The 23,032-nt window shown below is 41.1% G+C and overlaps 1 protein-coding gene across 4 annotated transcripts in view; it reads left to right on the top strand.

Annotated features, from left to right (window-relative positions):
- Positions 1-20,370, top strand: part of ANK3 (ankyrin 3) — a 687,858-nt gene extending 667,488 nt beyond the window's left edge. For 2 of the 4 annotated variants that reach the window (XM_046026934.1, XM_046026935.1), the window contains 2 exons: positions 7,286-7,366; positions 18,954-20,370. In XM_046026934.1, coding sequence (XP_045882890.1) covers positions 7,286-7,357 — 72 coding nt within the window. In that variant the 3' untranslated portion in view covers positions 7,358-7,366; positions 18,954-20,370. The other 2 variants (XM_046026933.1, XM_046026936.1) reach the window with 2 other exon arrangements.
- Positions 20,371-23,032: the final 2,662 nt, after the last annotated feature.

Here is a 23,032-nt window from a genome sequence, read left to right as displayed (position 1 = left end):
AAAAACATAATTCTGCAAAAAAAAAAAAAAAAGTGAGAGGTAGAGGGTAAAGAAGTTTTACTCTGAAGAATACAAAAACAAAACAATAAAAACACAAAACCCACCAAATCAATGAGGGTTATTTCTTTTGGTCTTCTAGAATTCTAGACGTGTATTAGCAAGTTAGCTTTTAAGTAATTTTATCAGAATGTGTTATTTATATATTTGAACTTAACATATAATTATGTGAAATATATAAACATTTTTATTAAGAGCTTAAGTTTAAAAGACAAAATTATACTACAATGGCTTCATAAAACAGAGGAGTCTGTTCTCCCCAAATCCCCACTTCTTGAAGTTGGTGTAATTTTAGGGAGGTTGAGTGGAATGATCAGAGCATAGGTTTGTAAGTGAGGAGAGCACTGTATAAACAATAGAATCAACAAACTTGGAGAAACCAAAAGCTAGAAAAAGTAGCTATAATTAGAATTGAAGGCTATAGGTATGATAGAAAATCATTACAAATTACATACATAAGAATCTGGTTACACTTTTTCTGAAGATATTTGGGGCTTTTGGAAAGGATCACACTTCTGCTGCATTTCTCTTCACTCTATGTGTTGGTATCTTTCTAATGTTAAAAGAGCTTGAAATTACTGTAGTATATGGTACTTGTGACATGGGAACCGCCTCTGCCAAAAACATAGAAGGAGAATGTTATAATGGAAAGGGATCATTGATACTAAAATCACTTCTTTTCTGAGATGACAAAAACCGAGGGACTGGAGAACAGTTGGCTTACCCAAAACCAGACAGGAGAGCAGCAAGTAGTCTGGAACCCCAGAATCTGACCTCTAGCCTTCCAGTGTACTGCCTTCTACCTACCTATCCCTCAATGCTACCTTCCTTCTCTTCTAGAACAAATTATAAAGGAATAAGTTTTCCTAGACCAAATTAGGCACTTGGCCTTTTAAATGTATCCAGTGGCATGGAACAGGGCAGTCATGGGCTATCTCTCCTGGAAATTATCTGATAGGACTGGAATGCTGAGAATTTGGCCTTCTTCATGGAGATTGTCTAGCCATGGGCTGAACCAGCATGTTTATACTGTTTGCTGTAGTCATCCCTCTAGCATATAGGCTCTCAGAGTTGAAAACTACTTTGGGGTTGTTCCTTCCCTCCCCCAACTATCTTGGGCTGCAGTGTCCACACCAGCAGGGGATGTGCTCAGGGCCTCATGACTGCAAGTCAAGGCCAATCTGTCTTAGCCATTCAGTTTGTACAACCGAGGGAGTATAAGTATAATTTTATAATTTTTTTTCTTTAATTACATATCCACTTCTTATCAAGTTCATTTTTATTATTATTTTTTTACACTGCCTATTTTTTACATCTTTCTTTACATTTTACATTACATATAATTTACATTTACATTTTTTTTTTTTACATTGACTCTTTTTTTTACACTGACTATTTTCAAGTCCCTAAGGAATGAGTCAAGTGAACAAACTCTTCCAGTTGGGGGATTTTTAGATATTATAAGCACATCCATTTATTTCTATAATTTGAGAAATCGCAATGGTTTCAAATGCTTAGAAGGATTTGAATTAGTAACCAGCAAATTAACTAGTCCTTTGAGCTTTTTATATAGTATTGCTTAGCAAAGTCAGTGATTACAAAAGGAAAAACTTTAACTCACAGCCAAACTATTATGGAGTTTGGTAAGATTCAAATAACTGAGTTATTATTATATAATTCAACGGTATTTTTATTTCTACTTCTGAATATTTTTTTCTAACTTTTGAATTAAAAGTTTACATATATATTTTCCCCAAATCAAGCAATCAAAAGCATATAAAGTTTGATCTGCTCATTCCATTTCCCAGAGGTAACCACTGTTTATGAGTTTCAGATTCTTTTTATGTATATGTGTTGACACATGTATAAACTGTCCGTATACTTTCCGTGCACGCGCATGCACACACACCCCCAGCAAATGGGTTTCTCAGAATATAAAAATGGCTTACGCCATCACATACTGCTTAATAACCTGCTAAGTTAGATATGTCACAACTGTGATATCCATCCCATGGGGGGGGGGGGAGTTTAAGTCCTGATGTTGTAAACATCAGAGCAAATTGGTACATCTCGTGCTGTTATTCCCTCCTTTTATTCAAGGACAGAGGAATAACAATTATGAAACGCAGTGCTTCCAGCAGAGGACCAAAGGGAAGAACAGCTAGTCCTCGTTAAGGTGGCCCCCAGAATGCTACTGTGACACCGTATGTGCTGTAATTTTCCTTTGAAATAGGAAAGAAGAAAGGGCGGGGAGGTGTTGCCAAAAATAATGTCATCAACAAGACCTGGGGGGAAGTTTTGCTCAGTTAAAAGTACAAACTGTTTTCTAGAACTTTAGGAACTAATTAGAGATGATTTTCTGTCATTTCTGTCATTAAAGAAAGGCCCCCAAAAGACCTCCCCTTGGAAACACTTGGTCTCTAATATATTTGACGGAATTAAAGATGGATTATTTTTTTAGAACATGTTTCCTGACTCCTTACTGTCTTCCCTCTTCATCTAATCAGCTCCTAACTAATCCGATCCCCCAGTTTAGTGAGTTTTCACATCACCACACCACTTACTTTGGCCTTATTAAAGCACTAATTGACTGTATTTAATGGCCACTGAAGGGTGCCTGGGTGGCTCAGTCAGTTAAGCGGCTGCCTTCACCTCAGGTCATGATCTCAGGGTCCTGGGATCAAGTCCCGCATCAGGCTCCCTGCTCAGCAGAGAGCCTGCTTCTCCCTCTCTTTGTGCCTACTTGTGCTCTCTATCTCTCTGTCAAATAAATAAATAAAAATCTTTTTTAAAAATGGCCACTGGGGCCCCTGGGTGGCTCAGAGGGTTAAAGCCTCTGCCTTCGGCTCAGGTCATGATCTCAGGGTCCTGGGATCGAGCCCCATATTGGGCTCTCTGCTCAGCAGGGAGTCTGCTTCCTCCTCTCTCTGCCCACCTCTCTGCCTACTTGTGATCTCTGTCTGTCAAATAAATAAATAAAATCTTTAAAAAAAAATTAAAAATAAAAATAAAAAATGGCCACTGAAGATTAAGAGAGGTATCTTTATCTTTAGCTGTACACAAACAGTATGAATTTTAAGTAGGAAGCATGAAAATGCCCCACATGCCAGAGTAGACCTCAACAACTTATATGACTTGTTATTTATAAATAAGGCTTTGCTTTTTTCTAAGGCTATTAATATAAATAAAAATTCTTCACATATTCTCTATGTTTATAAATATGCCTTATTTCACATTCCTCTTAGCAACCATGCGAACAGTTAACTGGCATCATTCCCCACTAAAGAGTCCATTCATAACTTATCCAGTAGGACTTTATTTTACTGGATTTTCCTGGGATCCTCAAATTAGCTAACAGGCAAAGAGCTGGACATTTCCCAGAGTTAGCTGAAAAATATCTCATTTATTCATTTTTAAATTAGAAGGAAATATTTCTGACCCTTTATTGGCTTTTCTGATGTCTTTATGCCTTTCCTTTTTTTGTAGGTGCCACACTCAGTTTGGAGCTTAATGTGGGGCTTGAACTCATGACCATGAGATTAAGACGAACTTAGATCAAGAGTCGGATGCTTAACTAACTGAAACAGCAGGCACCCTATGCCTTTACTTTTTTTTTTAATTTTTTTAAAAGATTTTATTTATTTATTTGACAGAGAAAGAGAGAGAGAGAGATCACAAGTAGGCAGAGAGGCAGGCAGAGAGAGAGGGAGAAGCAGGCTCCCTGCTGAGCAGAGAGCTCGATGCTTGATCCCAGGACGCTGCGATCCTGACCTGAGCGAAGGTAGAGCTTAACTGACTGAGCCACCCAGGTGCCCCTCCCTTTACTTTTAAAATAAAATAAAATTTGTTGTTTTTTTTTTTCACAACCACAGGAAATATAAATAACACTCCCATAAAAACTTGTTGCAGATTTTAGTGCATTTAAGCATGAGCCCTCTACATTTTTCCAGTTCCCTTTGCCCTCTTAACTGTGCTACCGACTGAGCTACCCAGGCATCCCACATCTTATTTTTCTATACCACAGTGAGGAAAATGAGTCCATGACTTATCCAGTCATGACCTACAATCTCTAAGTATATAAAGTCACTTTGTAAGAAGAAAAGAATGAAAACAGAATTTTGTTAGCCAAACAAGATAATGTTTTAGTCTTTACTCTGTCATTGTATAACAGTGCACCTTTCTACTGGCTGTGACATAAAACAGTCACAGAACTTTCTAACTACTGGCTGGTACTAACTAAATGATCAGAACTACTACCTTTTCTACACCAACGACACTAAAAGAGTTAGAATCCTGGCTCTCCCAGAAATGTAGCGGTTGTCTCTGTGATCCGCCATTTCCCCTGAAACAGCAGCAGGGGAACAACTGCAGAACATGATTCTTTAGCATTATCCAGGCCACCCTTTCAGCAAGAAGTCTGACTAGCAGGTCACTAAGTCCCTAGACTAGGTCTGCACTGTTTGTCCCTGTTCCCCCAAACTATATGTGGCACTAACTGAAAGCTGAATATCAGTGAAGAAGGTAATATATTGCAAATACGGCCCTACTTTGGCTGAGTGGTTTTTCTTATACAATCATAAGAGCCAGTAGGGAAAGATTAAGGAACCATTCAAATCCACCAAGCTGGAAAATAGCCCCTTCCATGGGGAGTTAAGACTTTATTCCACATTTTGAAAGTCACCAGAGGAAGATCTTAGACAGTTTCCCTTTCTAAATCAGTTAGCTGTCACTAGCGGAAAGATAACATCATCTTAAATTCCTTTAGTACTGATACTTTCTTTGTCTGTAGCCATAGAGATTAGATGATCTATCATCACATAAGACCCCTTCCCTTGAACATAGTAGTCAGAAACTACGTACTTCATCCGAGTCATTCCCATTTATTTGAAGACCCACAAAAGGCTCAGTTTTAAAGAAAAATAAAAAGGTTTTCTCTGTACTCTGAACTTTGCTTATAAAAAAATGTCTATGTTAGCCTTAGTAAATGAATTTTTAAATGAAAAAAAAAAACCTGACAAGGGCAATAAATAACACCCCAACTAAGGTACCATCTTAGTTTAGATTAGCACAATGCAACCCAAAAATTATTTGAGAGATTTGGCAGGACTAATCAAGGGACACTGTACTCAAAATGAGATGATCTAATCAGAGCTCTGATCATTGGCCAATTTTTTTTCAACAAATGAATCCTTTTGGTTTGTATATCCATGTGCAACTGTGTTTTATCATTCTTCCTTCTTAGAGTTGCTAACCATCTTTCTGGTTAGCAGATGCTAACCATCTTTCTTGTACATACGTAAGGTTTAGTGCTTTGAATGTTGTTGGCTACTAAGTAACCATCAGAGGAGTCCACCTTTCCCCCTTGCCCCGGAGTAACAAGTAGGATTTATACTTTCTTTTTCTAAAAGTCCACAGAGCATGTGTGTGATGTATGGAGTGGTGTGGACGTCTGTCCATCTAGTACGCTGCTAATCTCTATGCCACATCCTTTAGGGAGAGGAAGCAAAGAGCATTCCTGGTGAATCTGTCACAGAAGAACAATTTACTGATGAAGAAGGCAACCTCATCACCAGAAAAGTAATCATCCTTGGGATTTTATGCTTCTCTTGGAATTTAGATTTTCTATTGTTTGTTTGCTGTAGCGCCCCCTCTTAAAATAGAAAACAGCAAAATCTCTACTTCTCACTATTCCTTCCTACAGATCACTCGGAAAGTGATAAGACGAATTGCTCTCCCACAAGCGAGAAAGCATGATGACATGGTAATGGAGAGGGGCTGCCAAAGAAAAAGTAGAGGATAAACGCTGTGTGAACTTTCTAGAACATGCTGCTAACAGGCTGGCGTCTGCAGTGTGGCAGCTTGAAGCATTTACTGCTTTTGACACCCTGTGCATTTGATCAGGATGAAGGGAAAGGACTTAACATTCCTTAAATATTTTTTACTGTCTTTAGAGTTTTCACAGGGATAAGTTCATTTTTGGAGGGTAGAATGTGCTGGTTTGAGCACGTAAGAGGAATAAAACACAAACCCTCTCTCAGCACCAGCCCCCTGAGCAGGGCCCCAGTGCCTCTGCCTCCACCTTACCTGCCACCTACCGGCGATGAGGATGGAGGGCGCTTACTTCCAGCAAAGGTGCAGGACTTAAATGTTAGAATGGCCAAAAGCCCAGTTCAAGATCCTTACATCAAATCTAAACATTTTCCCTTTCCAGTTTGTTCTACAGGGAAATCGGAATTCCCTCATCTTAACCTGAGGAAGGTTCTCCTCTTTGGGTTTATAACAGCCCATTTCCGGCGGCTGGTGAAAGAACTAAACTCGCCGCCGGGCAGTGTAGCTCGGCAAATGTGTCTCCATCTCAGACAAAACATCTCTGGCTACTAGTCCTTTCGTTCCTTTTCTCTGATCTTTACAACCCTTTCATTCTGAAAGTAGAAACTCCAATAGCCTGTGTTTACTTAAGAAAAAGTGAACTGAAAATTTCTCAAGACTAACTCAGAAAAGTGGAAAGGCTACTGCGTTTCAGTAACAAAGCAGGAGAACATGGAGGATCTGTACAACTTTGCTCTCAGAGAAAAGTGTCGCTGGTGCTCAGTGAAGAGAGGTATTGTTTTATGGACAATGGATGTCCTCTTGATCTGGAGTAAGAGGAGAGGGTTGGTGATTCCACAGATTAAAAAAAAAAAAAATTTTCATCAGATCAGCAACATTTCCATGGTGTTTAGTTCATGATTAGTGCTTTCCTGAGGAATTTTAGTCTCGACACAACAGATCCCTTAAAATTCTGTTGGCTTGAGAAGAAATAAATTATAATTTACTAATTTTTTTAGAATTGGGGTTTGGGTGCCTTGAGGGCTTTGGTGATGATCACTACAAGAAGTGAACAGGCTACTTATTTTTTTTCTTTATCACTAACCATTTTTAAAAATTTGTTTATTACTATTTATTTTTATTATCACTAACCTTTGATTTATTACTAACCTATTGAGTTCTTGTGAAGCATAGTTCTGTTACTGTATTCATTCTGATGGCACTTTCTAGCTTGCCTCCATGACGCTAGGCTGTGTGGTTAAGCCAAATGGATTGTGTGTATTTTGGGACATGAGGTGACAAAGTGCTTTCAACTGTGTTTCACTTACCTTAATCCAGCCTCAAGGGACCAGAATGGGAACCGCTGTATAACTAAAACTCTTTTACTATGAAATCTTAATGCGTATATTCCTTTTTACAGCAGGGAGAAGGTTATAAGGTGAAGACAACAAAGAAGGAAATCCGGCATGTGGAAAAGAAGAGCCATTCATAACAGTAAACGGTTAGTCAAGGCGATAGGTGTGCTCATATCGGCAACAGTTGGCCTTAACTTCCTGCGAAAACTCTCATTTCACTGGATGAGTGATTCAGATCTCCCCATCCCTCTCCCTCTCTTTTTCACTGAGTTCCAGCTTTGAATACCCAGTGTGAAGCTGTTGGAATTAAGCACAGTAAAACTCAGTTCACAGCCGATAAACTTCCTCCTCACAAATTAGTCAGGAATTTAAATGTAAATAGTGTTTGCAGAAGCAAATGTAAATGGTGACATTTGAGTCCCCTCGAAGAGTGCAATGTGGTAGCGTTCTATAACCTAACAGGAAAACTTCTGGCAACAAAGAATTCTGACAGATGTGCTCTCAGATGTGTGTAGATCGAGCCTTTCACTATTTTAGCACAATGGCATCTGACAATTTAATTTTGGTGAAATAGAGCGGTTGCCAAATTTAAATGAAATGACTGGGATCCCTATATACTACTTGGTGTATCTTATATAAACCAAAGCAAATTAAATAGGAGGTTAATGGACTACTTTTTTTTTTTTTTTTAAGTTAAATGTTTGGTATGCTTTGTGTGAATTTGTCTGAACTTTTCTTCATAGATGAGGGTATTTTCCTTAACATTGTTTTCTGAGTTTTACGTTATCCTATTATTTTCTACATGGTTACAATTAGTAAAGGTAACTTGGGGTGAAAAAGCAGATGGAGCTTTGAAATTTGAAAACTTCTCCCTAAGTCTGTGAAGTGAAGTAGCATGATTTCTTGAGGGCTGCGTACAACAGTTGTCTCAGCCCTATTGGTCCAATGAAAAGAACAAATAGATTCCAGTTTGCCTCTCTCTTTTGTTTTTTGTTTGTTTGTTTTACTTGCTCATTTGTTTTATTTCTTAGATTCCACATATGAGTAAAATCATAGGGTATTTGTGTTTCTCTGGCTTATTTTGCTTAGCATAATACTCTCTAGCTCCATGTTGTTGCAGATGACAAGACTTAAAACATTTTTTTATGAATGAGTAATAGTCCATTGTGTATATAGATACCACATCTTTTTTTTTTTTTCCTCAGATTTAAGATTAGGGTGAGGGCATGTGCCTAATATTGCAGGCCCAGATAAATTCCTAACCCCTTCCTCTCAAAAAACCTTACCATGTGTTTATTCATTCCAAGATTTATTTCACTTCCTTTCATGAGGCTTTCTGCATAGGTACTGAGAAACTCTTATTGAACAAATTCATGTGGTACTTACCCTCACTGAGCTTACGTTGTGGAGATTTAATATTAACCAGTCCTAACTGGTCACATCCATATTTACTGGCACTGAGACAACTACCAAGAACTGTGGAACATTCTGGAAACAATAATATTTACTACATATTACCCAGGTGTTCCATCCTGCTCTTCATTTAATTCTCACAGCCAGCCCTTTTGGAGAAATGGCTTTATCACCCCCATGTCAGAGGGGAGGAAACAGGGCCCAAATTGCCCAATGTCACATAGATGAAAAGTGGCAGAAATAGGATACCAACCTTCCACTAGAGCCAACACTCTCAACCATGTTGACGGGAGATGTGACAGGGTCTGAGGTGACAGGGCACCCTTGAGAAGGTGATGTTTGAGCTCAGTGTAAAAGACCGCTCAGGATGTGACAGGGTGGAGGAGGGGAGTTAGATGGTGTCTGGGGCCACCTTCTAGGCAGCCAGGAGCACTGTGCAAAGGCTAGATGGGGAGGGGAGGACCGAAAAGGAGGAGCTGTGACAACCCGTCAGTGCCACTGGCAGAGAGCTGGGCCCTTGGGTCTGCAGAGGTAGGAGAGGCAGGAGTTTTCAAGCCTCCTGAGCCTCTCTGTAGGATTCTGGTCTGTCACTAAAGGCAGAAGGAAAGTTGTGCAAAGTCTCGGGTTGGGGGGGGAGGGTGTGACTGAATGTACGTCCAGCATCACTCGCTCTAGCAGCAAGCAGAGAATGAACTGGAGGTGGCAAGAGCGAACGGGCAGAAAACCGAATACGAAGCTCTTGTGGACACTGGCTTGGGCTGTGAGGATGGTAAGAGGCAGGCTGAGTCAGGAGCCATCGACATGGCTTGCTTTTCACGCAGGGTGAGAGAGGAGGTGACCCCCGGCATCAGTGCCACAGCATCTGGAATGAACCCACTTCTTCATGCCTTACGGCCCAGCCTGGGGCCAGACACACACACATACACAGGAGCTGCCTAAAACATGGAGCGCCAGTCTGTGGTCTTGAGTTAGTCTCCATAAGCCCTTGTGAGCAATACGTGGAATGAATCTAGAAGAGAGTTCAGTCAGCTCCAAGATGCACCTCAGAGTTCACCAGCTGCATCAGTCCGCCTCAGATGCTGGCTGGGAAAGAACCAAAAAGATAGCCCCCACCCGCTGAGCCATTTTTCCAGAGCCACGTGTGCCCATATCTATGAGTAAATGATGCCCAAAAAATACATCCGTGCAGTTCTTCTAGGTCCTTCTGAGTAAATGAATACAGACAGGACATGGTCACTAAATGTACAAGAGCCCTTCAAATGACAAATAACCTACCCTGTGAAGAAGCTGTCAGGGATTTGGCTCACTTGCCCCCCACTCAAGGAGAGAGAAATTCAGGTAGAAGTCACAGGAATGTGAAAATAACTGCAGCCTAAGGCAAACTTCATGCGTCAGAGAGAAAGCGCAGGGATTTGACTGTAAGCCTCATGTTACTCTCCAGGGTGATTATTAACCTTCCCGAAGTGAACTGAGGAAATGAGTGCAAGAAAACCACCTGGAATTTCAGGAGACTGAACGTGTGCTCTGGAAAAATCAATTTGCAAATATATTGAGAGTTTGTATAGCTCTGCTGCCTGCCTATTTTTTTAATAACAAAACAACTAAGCAAATGGAATGCTGCCCAGTTTCACTGAGTCTCAGATGGTGACATCAAAATTTCTATTTTTCCATTTTAGAACCAGTTTTATTTAGAGCTATCAGAACCCTGCACCCACTTTTCTTTAATACTGAGTCACAGCCATCCTGTTTTTAATGTAAGGGAAAAGTAAATGGCTTACAATCGCTATACAGATTTGTACATAGTATGTAGTGATTTATAGTTTTACAAAGTACTTTTACATTTTTGTCTTATTTAATCCTTCAAACATGCCTCTAGAGAGATCAGGCCAATTTTTTTGCTACTTTCTATAGAGAGATATTTGAGGACTCAGAGAGGTCAAGGACATTTCTACTGTCACACAGCTTGATTGGTAGATCTAGGACTTAAACTCAAGATGACTGATACTCTACCTCCTGCCCTTTCTGTGGCACTTATATATCTAAATAAATATCTCTATTTATTTAGAGATAAATAACTCTAAAATTATTTATGAATAATAGTCATGTTCTAGCAAATGATTACTTATGCCAGGTACTAGGTAAAATCATTACATACATCACCATATAATCCCCCAAACAATGCTATAAGGTAGGTACTACTACCTCTTTTTTATTAATGAGGAGACTGAGATTTAGAAAAGTTAAATGATTTACTCAAAGTCCTACAGGGCTGATGAACAAAAGAATGAAACTTGAACTTATCCAGAACCTAAGTTCTTAACTATTACTCATATTCATAGTTAAATAGTATTTGATGATGATTAAAGACCTAAAAGCAAATTTGAATCAAACAGATGTCCATAGGCAAACGGTAATAAATGTCTTCATATCTTACACAATGAAAATACTCATTTTTGTTCTTTTTAAAAATAAAGCAGAACTTCATTTTTAAGGTAGCCATAATCTCCAAATGTTTATTTCATGAACACCAGTAGAAGGCTGATTAGTAAGGTTGTAACAAGGGAAGGTCCCCAGGTGTAAACTGTCAAGGACTGTGGAACAGCTGTATCCCGAACCTCTTTTGGGGGAAATGCTCAGCGTCTCACAGCCATCTGGAAGCTGAGTGTGACAACAGGGCCCCTACTTAACACTTTTGAGCCAGAAGTGACTCATTTTTTTCATTCCTTCAAAAAATATGGGAGCTTCCACCTGTCTGAAAGTGGAAAGGGAGATGTACGATGTCCTTCCTAATGTCTCAGCCTGCAAGGGGGAGCTAGATGGGACAGATGTTGGAGGGCTGAAAATATAAAATCCAAGATCCAGTAAAAGAGTAATGCAGAAACCTAGTTAGACCTTTGGTAGCTGGGGAAGGTCACTCAGAAATCATGACATTTAGAGCACCTGGCTGGCTCTCTCCATGCAGCACGTGACTCGATTTCAGAGTTACAAGTTCAAGCCCTACATTGGGTGTAGAGATTACTTAAAAATAAAATCTTAAAAAAAAAAAAAAGTCATTTAAACGGAGACTTCGTAGGTGGGACCAACCATGAAGAGAAGGCGGAAGAGTATCCAAACGAAGGTTAAAACGTGTGCAGGGCCCTTGACGGGGGTGGGGGGGGGGGGGAAGGCCCAGCACAGTTGAGGAAACATAAGAAGATATGCACCCCAGCGCCCCGTGAGCTGGTGGTGGCTGGGGCAGGCGCGAGATGACGTAAGGGAGGGATGCATCATCACAGGCCAGAGGACAGGCTTTTGATGTCATTCTAAAAGAATGTGAAGCCCCTGAAGGGTTATAATCCAGAGCCTGAGCAGACTGTTTTTCTAAGCCCGTAGGCAATGTCAAGAATGGGTTGGAGGGGAACAAGGATAAACCGAAGGTGACTGGTCAGGCCCCCTAGGCCATAAGCCCAGGGCTAGGACCTGAGCAGTACTTTTAGGAAAATCAACAGGTGGATTAGCTTGACAGGAGGATGAGAAGAAGGGTGAGTCAAGAATGACTCCCAGAGGGGTACCTGGGTGGCTCAGTGGGTTAAAGCCCCTGCCTTCCGCTCAGGTCATGATCCCAGGGTCCTGGGATCGAGCCCCGCATCTGGCTCTGTGCTCAGCAGGGAGCCTGCTTCCTCCTCTCTCTCTCTGCCTGCCTCTCTGCCTACCTGTGATCTCTGTCTGTCAAATAAATAAATTAAAAAAAAAAAAAAGAATGACTCCCAGAAAAAAAGAAAAGGAAATAATTTTTAAAAAAAGAATGACTCCCAGGATTCAGGTAGGAGAGAAAGGAACAGAAGCAGAATGGGTTTTAAAAAGAACATCAAGGGGCGCCTGGGTGGCTCAGTGGGTTAAGCCACTGCCTTCGGCTCAGGTCATGATCTCAGGGTCCTGGGATCGAGTCCCGCATCGGGCTCTCTGCTTGGCAGGGAGCCTGCTTCCTCCTCTCTCTCTGCCTGCCTCTCTGCCTACTTGTGATCTCTCTCTGTCGAATAAATAAATAAAATCTTAAAAAAAAAAAAAAAAAGAACATCAAGCTTTCAGGCTGGACTTGGGTCTGAAGGTGCCTGGGAGCCATCCAAGTACTGTGTTAGGTACACAAATCTGGAGCTCTGAAGAAAGGTTGGGGCCGGATCTCTAAAAATCGTGAGAGTGCTCCCTGAAGAGAGAAGTGTGGAATACCATAGAACAGACGTGATCATCCAGGGAGGGGGTCAAGGGGAGCAAAGGAGAAGCTCAGGACTGAGTCCCAAGGAGTAAGATTTTGAAGAGGAATAGGACTTAAGAGGTTGTCCTGACTTCTTCTGCTATAGAAATCTCCAGACTCTTCTATATCCTCTCATCTAAGATCGCCGACAGCCCTCCAGCATCCTTGCTTGGTTTTACCTCAGGATCCCTCAGTCCATGCAGTTCCATGGCAATGGATGAGAGAAATGTTCCTATAATGTAGATGAGCTAACAAGCTTTTATAATAGGTGACCATGTGCATTTAGAGCCCCTTTACTTCTTAGCACTAGGTGGAAAGGCTTGTGACACACTGTGTAAGTGGTAGGGAGGGTACAAGGCTGTAGGACATTTTCTCCAGTTTGACGTTATCATCTGAGAGAACTCCTGCCCGTTGTAACTTTACAGTCTAGTCCAAGGGGCACCCAGGACCATAAGTCACACCAATCGAAATACATAAATGTAATAAAAGATAGAAACAACATGCTCAGGGCATCCACTGGAAGATACAGTTACCTCCAAGAGAGGAGATCTTCTAAAGTTTCTTGGAAGGGCGTATTTGAACTAGTTTTTGTAGAAAGAATAGCATTTGGTACAGGGCGGTGTGGAGGGTCATGCGAGCTTCACTCAGGAGTTTGGCCCTTGTCCTGGATACAGTGGGGCACTTCTGGAGGCTTTGTGTAGGAGAATAGTATGGTCAGATGAGACGTAGGTAACCCTAGCAGTAATAGAGGGAGAATGGAGTCGGAACACAAGGGCCTCGGTTCTGAGACACCGAGGAGGGCCTGAACTGGGGCAGAGAGAATGAAACGGAGAGAACAGATTTGAGGAACTAGATGAGTGCTGTGTTGGGAGGGAAGGGTGGGAGTTGACGACAACAGGGTTGCTTGTACGTAGGTAATCATTTAACAAAACCATAGAACCTAAGACTGCAAAAACAAAATTAGGGCTTGATGTAGCCTGGGTGATGAAGTAGCTTTGTAGATGGTCAGCACGCAGGACCCTTGACACTCGTCAATGGTTAGGGAGAGGACTCTGAGCTAGAGATCATAGTGCGGTCGTGTTTGGTATTTGGGTGAGAAGTGAATTGGCCTGAGTGGAGGGAATTGCCAGGGAGCTTACGAGCCACGTGAACTTAGCCAGGTTCTGTGCCTTAATCTCCTCACCTCTACTGGGATAAGAATAACATACCTCGAGGAGTTGTTGGGAGCATTAACTGAGTTAATACAAGTAAATCACTTCAAATAGCTACAGGCAAGCCATATAAGCACTGGGTAAGTTCAGCTGTTAGTAGAATTAAGACAGCCTGGAACAGCACCTTGACCAGCCTGGATCAGCAGCAGGTAGACAACAATGTGAGGGGTCCCTGGAGGGAACGTTGGGAGAAGTCGGAACAGCAGCATCACTGACATTCTCTGAGAAACCAGGGATAACTGAAAGTATTCTGAAGTATAAACTAACATCCCATGCAGAGAAATTCCTGGGGAAATTAGTAAGACCAGCATTCTCATTCCTCTTTACTAACAAATGAAGAGAGAGAGACAAAACCCTGGTGGTCATAGTCAATGACAGGTCTGGATTTTAACCCAGCAGATTCTCCTGATTCTGCTTTCCAGAAGTCCGAGATGCAGCCTGAATTTCTTCACTCCTAAAGATTTTCCCTGAATTTATTTGGCATAGATATATTTGATATAGTTTTGTTTTTCTTTTTTTTTTTTAAAGATTTTATTTATTTATTTGACAGAGAGAGGCAGGGAGAGAGAGAACACAAGCAGGGGGAGTGGGAAAGGGAGAAGCCGGCTTCCTTCTGAGCAGGGAGCCCGATGCAGGGCTCAATCCCAGGACCCTGGGAACGACAGAGCCACCCAGGCACCCCATGTTTTTATTTTTCTTACCGTTTAAAAAAATCCCTCATTAACCAAAAGCCTTGGCTTTGACGTGAAGAGCAAGGGTTCTGGAGTCAGGTGTCTTGTCTTCTGTTTCTGGCTGTAATGTGTACTAAGTGTGCAAACTTGTGTATGTTTTATAGCACTGAGCTCTATTTCCTTATCAGTAAAATGGAGGATATAATAGTACCTTATTGTTATTAATATTAAATGAGCTAAGCCACTCTACAACAGTGCCTAGCCTATAACACTTAATAAGAATAGCTGTACAACTTTATTAGTGCTTTATGTTTTTTACAACCAGAATACAGATCAATATTTTCCCTGCATTTTTTTTTAACTGGCCCTATTTTAAAAATCACAAGTCACTAGAAAAAAAAAAAAAAAAACTCAAAAAAGCCCCACTTATTGGTAGTAGTTGAACAAATCTAAAGGAAACTTGGAATTATTTTTAAATTGCACTGTAGTTTATTAAGATTACATGAAGTAACTAGAATTAGTGCTTGGGAAAGAAATGTTCATAGCCGCATGACTTCTGTAATAAGAGACAAAGAGAAGGGAAGGGAAGAGAGATGGGTTGGAAGAGAAGGACTAGAGTAACAAATCTGTTCTCAGTAGGCTCTAAGGAAGGCGTATCAGGAAAGGCTTTCTTTCCTAAAGCCGTGACAAGCGAAGTAAAGATGAGTAAGAGTTACCCTGACAAAGCGATCTCCTTAGGGAGAGCACAGTCTGCACTTGCACGGAGATGACATTTGACACAAACTTGAAGGATAGAGAGGAGTTAGATACAGGCGGAGATTAGGGAAGAGAAGTACAAGTCCAGGTGGATACAAAATCAGGAGCAAAGAAAAGGAAGTTGGAAACCAGTGTGTTGATGCTTGGCATACAGTCTAGCTCCTCCTAGTGTGGTCTGTGGAGTATCGACCCCCCCCCCCCCCCCCCCGGAAGTCGTGTTAGAAATGCAGCGTGTCTGGGTTTACTCTGACCTCCTGAATCAGAATCCACGTTTGAAGATCCCTTCAGTGATACATGAGGAAATTAAGCTTTGAGAAGCAGTGTTCTAGAATAGATCACTAGGTCTTAAACTTGTTTGAACATTGAGATAATCTAGAGAGTTTTTTCAGTGCTTTTTGATGTTGGGCTCCACCCCAAGAAACTCCAAATAAATTGGCATGGGATGTGCCCTGGCTACTGGGGTTTTTTGTTTTTGTTTTTGTTTTAAAGCCTCATTCTAACATTCACCCAAGTTTGAGAACCACTGGAAATCGTGAAACAAAGCTTTTCACTGAAGATTCGTAGGCACTGAGGCTGATTGGGCTGAACTGCCAAGAGCTTCCTGTATCAAGCTAAGATGGGTGATTTGTGTTTTTCAGATGGGGACTAGGGGCCAAAGAAACCACAAGGAAATGGTGGTTCTCGGTGCCTTGAGTGGTTCAGTGGGTTAAGCCTCTGCCTTCGGCTCAGGTCATGATCCAGGGTCCTGGGATGGAGTCCCTTATTGGGCTACCTGCTCAGCAGGGAGCCTGCTTCCCCTTCTCTGTCTGCCTCTCTGCCTACTTGTGATCTCTCTCTCTGTCAAATAAATAAATAAAATTTAAAAAAAAGAAAAAAGAAGGAAAGAAATGGTGGTTGTAAGCTCAAGCAAATGCCTGACTTGAAAATGGGTATGGGAAGCACAACATTCCATCTGTGAAATGTAAACTGCCATGAAAATCCACTGCATAGCTGTTTTTCTATACATGAAAAATATTTCTTAAAATTAAAAAAGAAATTATAGTGAAATGACTAAAGTTATTTTCTGAGTTGGTTTCTACTATCTTTGGGTTTGAAAAACATGCAAAACCCAAAGACAGATTCCTAAATGCAGAGGCTTCTGTCTCAGATTTATTACCTAAACCCACAAAGGGAAAAGGACTCAAATTCTATTTCGGTGGCTTCTGCCCCCTCACTTTCCCATCAGATGGCGCTCTCGTCACAAAAAGGTACTCATCCTTTTTGTAGACCGCTGTACTTGGTATAAATTCTTTTGTCCAATCAATGACCTTCCACACTCTGATTGCATGACCAAGAACAAGAGTGATTTACAAGGGGAACTCACTCTCAACCTTTTTTTTTCTTTTGAACTATCACCTAAATCCTACTGGAATATAAATGGGTATAATGAATAGCATTTTAAAAAGTATAGGAACATAGCCAATATTTCTATAAAACATAAAATTTGCCTGCCTTAAGGTGATAAGAGGAAGACCTTGCTTGTTATTGCAAGATTAACCTGGGAAACTGGATTGGCTTTTGGAAGACAGGATGCAAAACAAGTTCAACTGGGTTGTAATGGTTGCATTACATAAATTTCCTAAAAATTATCAGACTACAGGGGCACCTTGGTGGCTCAGTGGGTTAAAGCCTCTGCCTTTGGCTCAGGTCATGATCCCAGGGTCCTGGGATCAAGCCTTGCATCAGGCTCTTTGCTCAGTGGGGAGCCTGCTTCCTCCTCTCTCTCTGCCTGCCTCTCTGCCTACTTGTGATCTCTCTCTGTCAAATAAATAAATAAAATCTTTAAAAAAAATTATCAGACTATATTTACAATAGATAAATTGTATGGCATATAAATTATATATCAGTTAAGCTGCACAGAGTGTGGGCAGCACGGGGAGGGCTTCAACTAGAGAAGATTGTTGAGGATCCTCCCTAGGAAGAACACTGTGGTAACCTTATCATAGGGCCATCTAAGAACCCTGGTGCCCAGAAGTTAAGGAGTAAGTGGTATTAACAGGGGTGAAAATCCTGATTTTACTAGGATTTGCCCACTTTCTGGGACACAGTCTGGCCAAATGAGTCACTTTCCTTCTCTACTACCTCGGCAGAGTCATGGGAGGAGGGGGCCAATAGAGAAATCACCCCAGAAGGAATTGATTGACACTCTGATGTTCTTGGCTCCAAGCATTAGTGACCTGGGGCATGGAGGTTAGTAGCAGTTTTCATACAAAAAAGGGAAGCAAGAACCTAGTAGAACAGACAGAGGAAGTGCTGTACTAACATGTTGACCTAAGCCAAGGTATCCTGGGTGATCCATCTTAAAGGAAAAGAAACTTGTCTGGAGTAAGTAAATAACCTCAAGGTCACCGAGGACACAAAGGCCCCAACAGAAGCAAGTTTCTGAAGACGTCCCTACACTGTAGAAATAGTCTGTTCCTTACTAATGAGTGAGCATGGCTGTTCCCAACACTGTTCTTGTCTTACTCAGATTTTTTCTTGGGGTTAGAATTTGTTCTCAGGCCAGCATTCAGGCATGTCACCTTTTCACACTGAAATAGGAGAAAGGACTATACTTAGGAAACCTTTGTTTTATGAAGAAAGAGTGCAGAGCAAAAATTGTTGGTTTATTTTGACCATACTGACTGGTGGTAAAACACGGATACTTTATGCCATGATTATCCAGTAAGACAAGATGTTATCAGCCCCATAAAGAAGCTCAAATACAATGAGTCGATCTTGTCGTGACTGATGTGGGGGCAGGAGGAGGGAAAGTATTCTTTGCAGCAGCGCGAGACTGTCTTTAATTTTAATTTGTGGATGGAAAAGCAATTTCAGAGTAATGAAGGAATGATGCTGTTCTCCCTTTTTGAAAGATGAGTTGCACTTTGGGGAGTGAACACTTACTATAAAACATACGGATGTTACTGAAATAATCTATCTGGAGTCCGTATCCCTAGTCCTTTATGCTCATGAGAACCCCAAACCCCTGATATTTTGATGTTGTTGGAAATCCCATACAGCACCTCTGTCAGTCTTTTCATTTTATCGCTAAGACAAGGTCCAACGGGCTGGAAGTGGCTTTCCCAAGTACCTGATGACCTGATCAGAGATGGCAGCCCTGAAGAGGGTCTTTTCCGACAAAACAGCAAATCCAGGGAGCAGTGTGCTGTGGAGGGCATGGGGTTACCTAGAAAATGTCACTGCTTTCAAAGGGCTCTCAGGTACACCTCAGAGCTTTGTCCTAGCAGATCTCCTTGGTTAAAAGAATCTTGTGAAACCCCCCACATTAGAAAGTGGACGCCCCGCCCGGTTCTCTCAGCCTTTTCTGTTGAATGGCAGGAAGGCTTAGGCAAATTCTTTAAAAAACAAAACAAAAACGGAAGGCAAGCAAGCAAGCTAAACTCACTACCCGTTGTCTCTCTTTCCACAGGATCATGTGTTTTTACTGCCAGTATTGAGAAATTCATGGAAGATATGTCAGCAGGAAGTAACAATTCACGGAGAAGGGTGTGTGTGTTTGCTGCTTCCACACATTAATGGCATGATTTTTTTTTTATGCAAAAAGAAAAAAAAAAGAAAACTACGCACATTTTAGTTTAGCATGAGGCAATTTACAGAGCATGGAAATTCACTTTCGTTCCCAGGATTGGCCCGTGTGCAATTAGCAATGCAGTGTATATACAAGAAGCCATGCTGTTAACAGTTTATCTTAAGTAATTTGGTGTCATTTACAAAAGGAAGAAATTCCTGCCAACAGAAGGGACAGAAGACGGGACGATGAAATCCCAGAAAAACACTAAAATTACTAACTCCACAACAGCTCGCCTTATTTTTCTTGGACCCAACTGTCAGGGTATAAACACTATTTGTTTCTTTTTTAAAACATCTATAGTTTTGCTGTAAATAATAACACTGTATAAATTCTAACAGAAAAATAGAATAAATGTTGATAAGGCACTGCCTCTTAGAACACAAACAGAATATTGCAAATGCATTTAACGTACTAGGGGTCTCAAGTGACCACCCTAGAAGATGGGGGAGGGGTTTCGGGTGGGGGGAATATTCACTGATTCTTGTATATTAGCAATTATAATGTTTGTATATGCAAACCTGCTAGCTTGATTTTAAAAAAAGAAAAACAACAAATCTTTAAAATCTGCTGCAATTTAAATAATTCCCCAAATGAGGAATTCTGTAGTTCTGTGAAAAAATTTTTTCTTCAGAATACTAATATTTTGATGCATGTGTATCACCTTATTTTGATTAAATCTTTTCCAATTTTGCAAACACTACAGTATACTGCAACACAGAAGATTTTATCTGTAAACACAAAGCCCTTCATCTAATATTTGTTGCTATTGCCAATTTTTCAATGAAATGACCTAAAAATGAAAAAAAAAAAACCCTATATGGTAGTTGCTTTGGGGGGGGTGCTGTTAGTGCTTAAAAGGGGGTAATGCTTGCCGCTTTAGAGGTGGATGGTGCTCATAAGAGGCCCCAGTTGGGGGTAAAATTTTAAATGGACTGAACCGGAATTCGTAGCTAGTAGAATGGCAGCACGCTGTACAATTCCTACTGTATCGTGTACTGGCTATAAGACGTAGACACCTTTGAATAAGGCAATCATTTGTAACCATTCTAGCAGTGTCATATTAGGTTACTAAGGCTGCTGTGTTTTCAAGGGCATTTTTATTTGGGTTTTGGTGAAATCCTTTAATTTGTTGATTATATTCATATAAAATCAGCATTCATTGACACATAGCTCTAATGACATATGTATGAAAAACCATACACTGGATGACCTAGTCGATTATTTAAGCATAAAATAAATTGTGTTAAACTCTTCACCCATCTGTGCTCTGCAGTGTCCTTGTGTTCTCTGGCAAAAGGTAACCGGCTGACTCCTGGGCGTCTGGCCACCCCAGCCTCCTCCCCGCTCCTGTTCCAGCCTCTGCCTCTGGGGTCACTAGAGTCCCTAACGTTCAGTAGTGCCCTGCAAACTCCCAGCTTACAGAAATTCTGTGCATTTCGCGGAGGGGCCAGGAATTAAAGATTAACTGATCTTTGCCCTCGTCTGGTTTGTGCTGTCCCCAGAATAGTGGGGAATTGGGACTATTGCAACCGCATGTCGGGAAGTTGTACGCAGACCCTTCCAGCCAGCATCCAGTATGCCCTTGCTTTTAGCCTCTAAAGCACTCGTTTGTTTGCCGCTGACATTCATTGTCGGTGCTTGTAAGTACGGACATTTCACATGATAACCCAGATTCCCAGCTTCTCCTAAGATGCAAGATTTGACAACAGCCCTCATTTCCAGATGGCATCAACCAGATGTGTGGGGTCCAGGTGACAGGGAAGCCGCCACCTCTTATGTTTGTGGGCCCTGACCGGCCTGGTGCATACTGAAATTTGCAATCAGACCCTACATGATAAATTCAACAGGGGCAGAGACCGTGGCTGTTTTAATTGGCATTCTAGCCCAGAAACTGGCACGTTGTCATGGTGATACTAGCAATTCTCACTGCTAAAGTTGGAACCCTCACCACATGCTCGGCTGCAGAAGAACACTGCTTCGAGAAGCTCAGTCCTCCTAACCACCTTATGAGGTAGGTACAGTGTCTGGTAGTAGTTGGCCCCATACCAATATTACATGGGTGCCTGGAGCCATTTGACAGCATCCCATAGTTCTGTCCACTAAAGATGATTGCCGATGGGACGCCTGGCTGGCTCAGTCAGTGAAGCATGTGACTGTTGATCTGGGGGTGGTGAGTTTGAGCCCCATATTGTGGGTAGAATTTACGTTAAAAAAAAAAAAATGCTGAGTCAGATGAGTTGTTTCCAAAAAAGATTCAGTATCAGTGCAGAACACATGTACAGAGAGCCTACTCTGCCTGAATAATGGGGCTAGACCGCATTTGCATGACATCCCAAACAAACGGAAAGTGCCTCTACATCTGCACCAAGATCGTCTTATGAGGAACAAACTCAGCCCCCTGAGAAGGTTAAAAAAAAAAAGATGCCCCCAAAGCTTCTCTTTGTAAAACTGAGATCGGAATTCAGATATTCTAACTTCCCATCTAAGAATTATGGATTTCTGACTCCCCGTCCTTGACACTTACACATTTATCCCGAATTGGAAACTCAATGAAGTATACTTATCTGTATTAAGTAATTATTGATATTATACTTATATAGTGAAAAATTTGACTGCAGTTCAAGAAAAAGTTCATTTGAGCTCAGAAGTGTCCAAAATAGGAAAATAAAGATTTAATTTGCATTTATATGTGTGTATGTATATATTTACATGTGTGCATTGATTGAATATATACCTTATATATTCCTACTAGTCTTTGGCCTGCAGGTTTATAAAAATGTATTTAAGCTTTTTCTTGACTGACTTTGCTGTTTAAAAAAAAAAACAAAAAACAATAGATTTCTGATATTTGCTCTGTGTTTCATTTTATATTCTTAGCAAATTCCTGAGTTTGTTAAACTGAAGTGTATTATCATATTGTATTGCCAAGTTATAGCAATGTACTGTGCATGGTTCTTTCACCATTTCTAAGAGGGATCCACTTCACCAAACACATAAGCATCTGTGTTTCTCCAGGACATATAAAAAAGTGCTCATTTCCTTTATTATTATGAGCATCAGGTCACATTTGGCTGTGCAGCAGGGATATGTGGCAAGTCCAGAAATAGAAATCACAGAAATAATAACTCATTCCTTGAGTCTCTGAAGAAACCAGAATCCAAAACCTAACTTCCTATCTGGATAAGTCTTCGTATTTTTGGTTTGTTAAGGAGGCCCTAAGAGAGGGAAGGGTGTATAATTTTTTAAAAAATATTTTATTTATTTATTTGACAGAGAGCGGTCACAAGTAGGCAGAGAGGCAGGCAGAGAGAGAGAGGGAGAAACAGGCTCTCCACTGAGCAGAAGCCCGATGCGGGAGTTGATCCCAGGACCCTGAGATCATGACTGAGCCGAAGGCAGAGGCTTAAACCACTGAGCCAAGGGTGTATAATTTTACCCTTGTCACATGGCACTGCTTCTCTTTCATGAAGTCAGGACCAAATGGTCCATAAGCAAATATTTTTGACATTGAGCCACGAGTCAAACTTCAAAAGACTTCTTTCAATAATGGTGACAAGAAGCGATGGTGTAATTTACTTATGTGGTAACGTGGCTGACAATGTACCAATACAAAATTAAGAACAGAACAGACTCTGAGGAACACCCTTGGTAGTCAGTCCAGTAGTCTTTACTTCTTTAAAAGGATTAAATGCAGACAGTTCAAAATAGGGCATAATTCTAAAGGCCGGTGGGAACCCCTAGGCTGTAAGAGGCACCCAGGAAGGAAAATCTGCCAGGACCTTTTTTTTTTTTTTTAAAGATTTTACTTATTTATTTGAGAGAGAGCATAAGCAGAGGAAAGGGGGAGAGGGAGAAGCAGACTCTCCGCTGAGCAGGGAGCCTGATATGGGACTCGATCACCAGGACCCTGGATCATG

This window comes from Meles meles, chromosome 13 (genome assembly GCF_922984935.1).
Source record: "Meles meles chromosome 13, mMelMel3.1 paternal haplotype, whole genome shotgun sequence".
Taxonomy (NCBI): Eukaryota; Metazoa; Chordata; class Mammalia; order Carnivora; family Mustelidae; genus Meles; species Meles meles.
The sequence above is the reverse complement of the archived record's forward strand: the minus strand, read 5'-3'. Positions and strand labels throughout refer to the sequence as shown.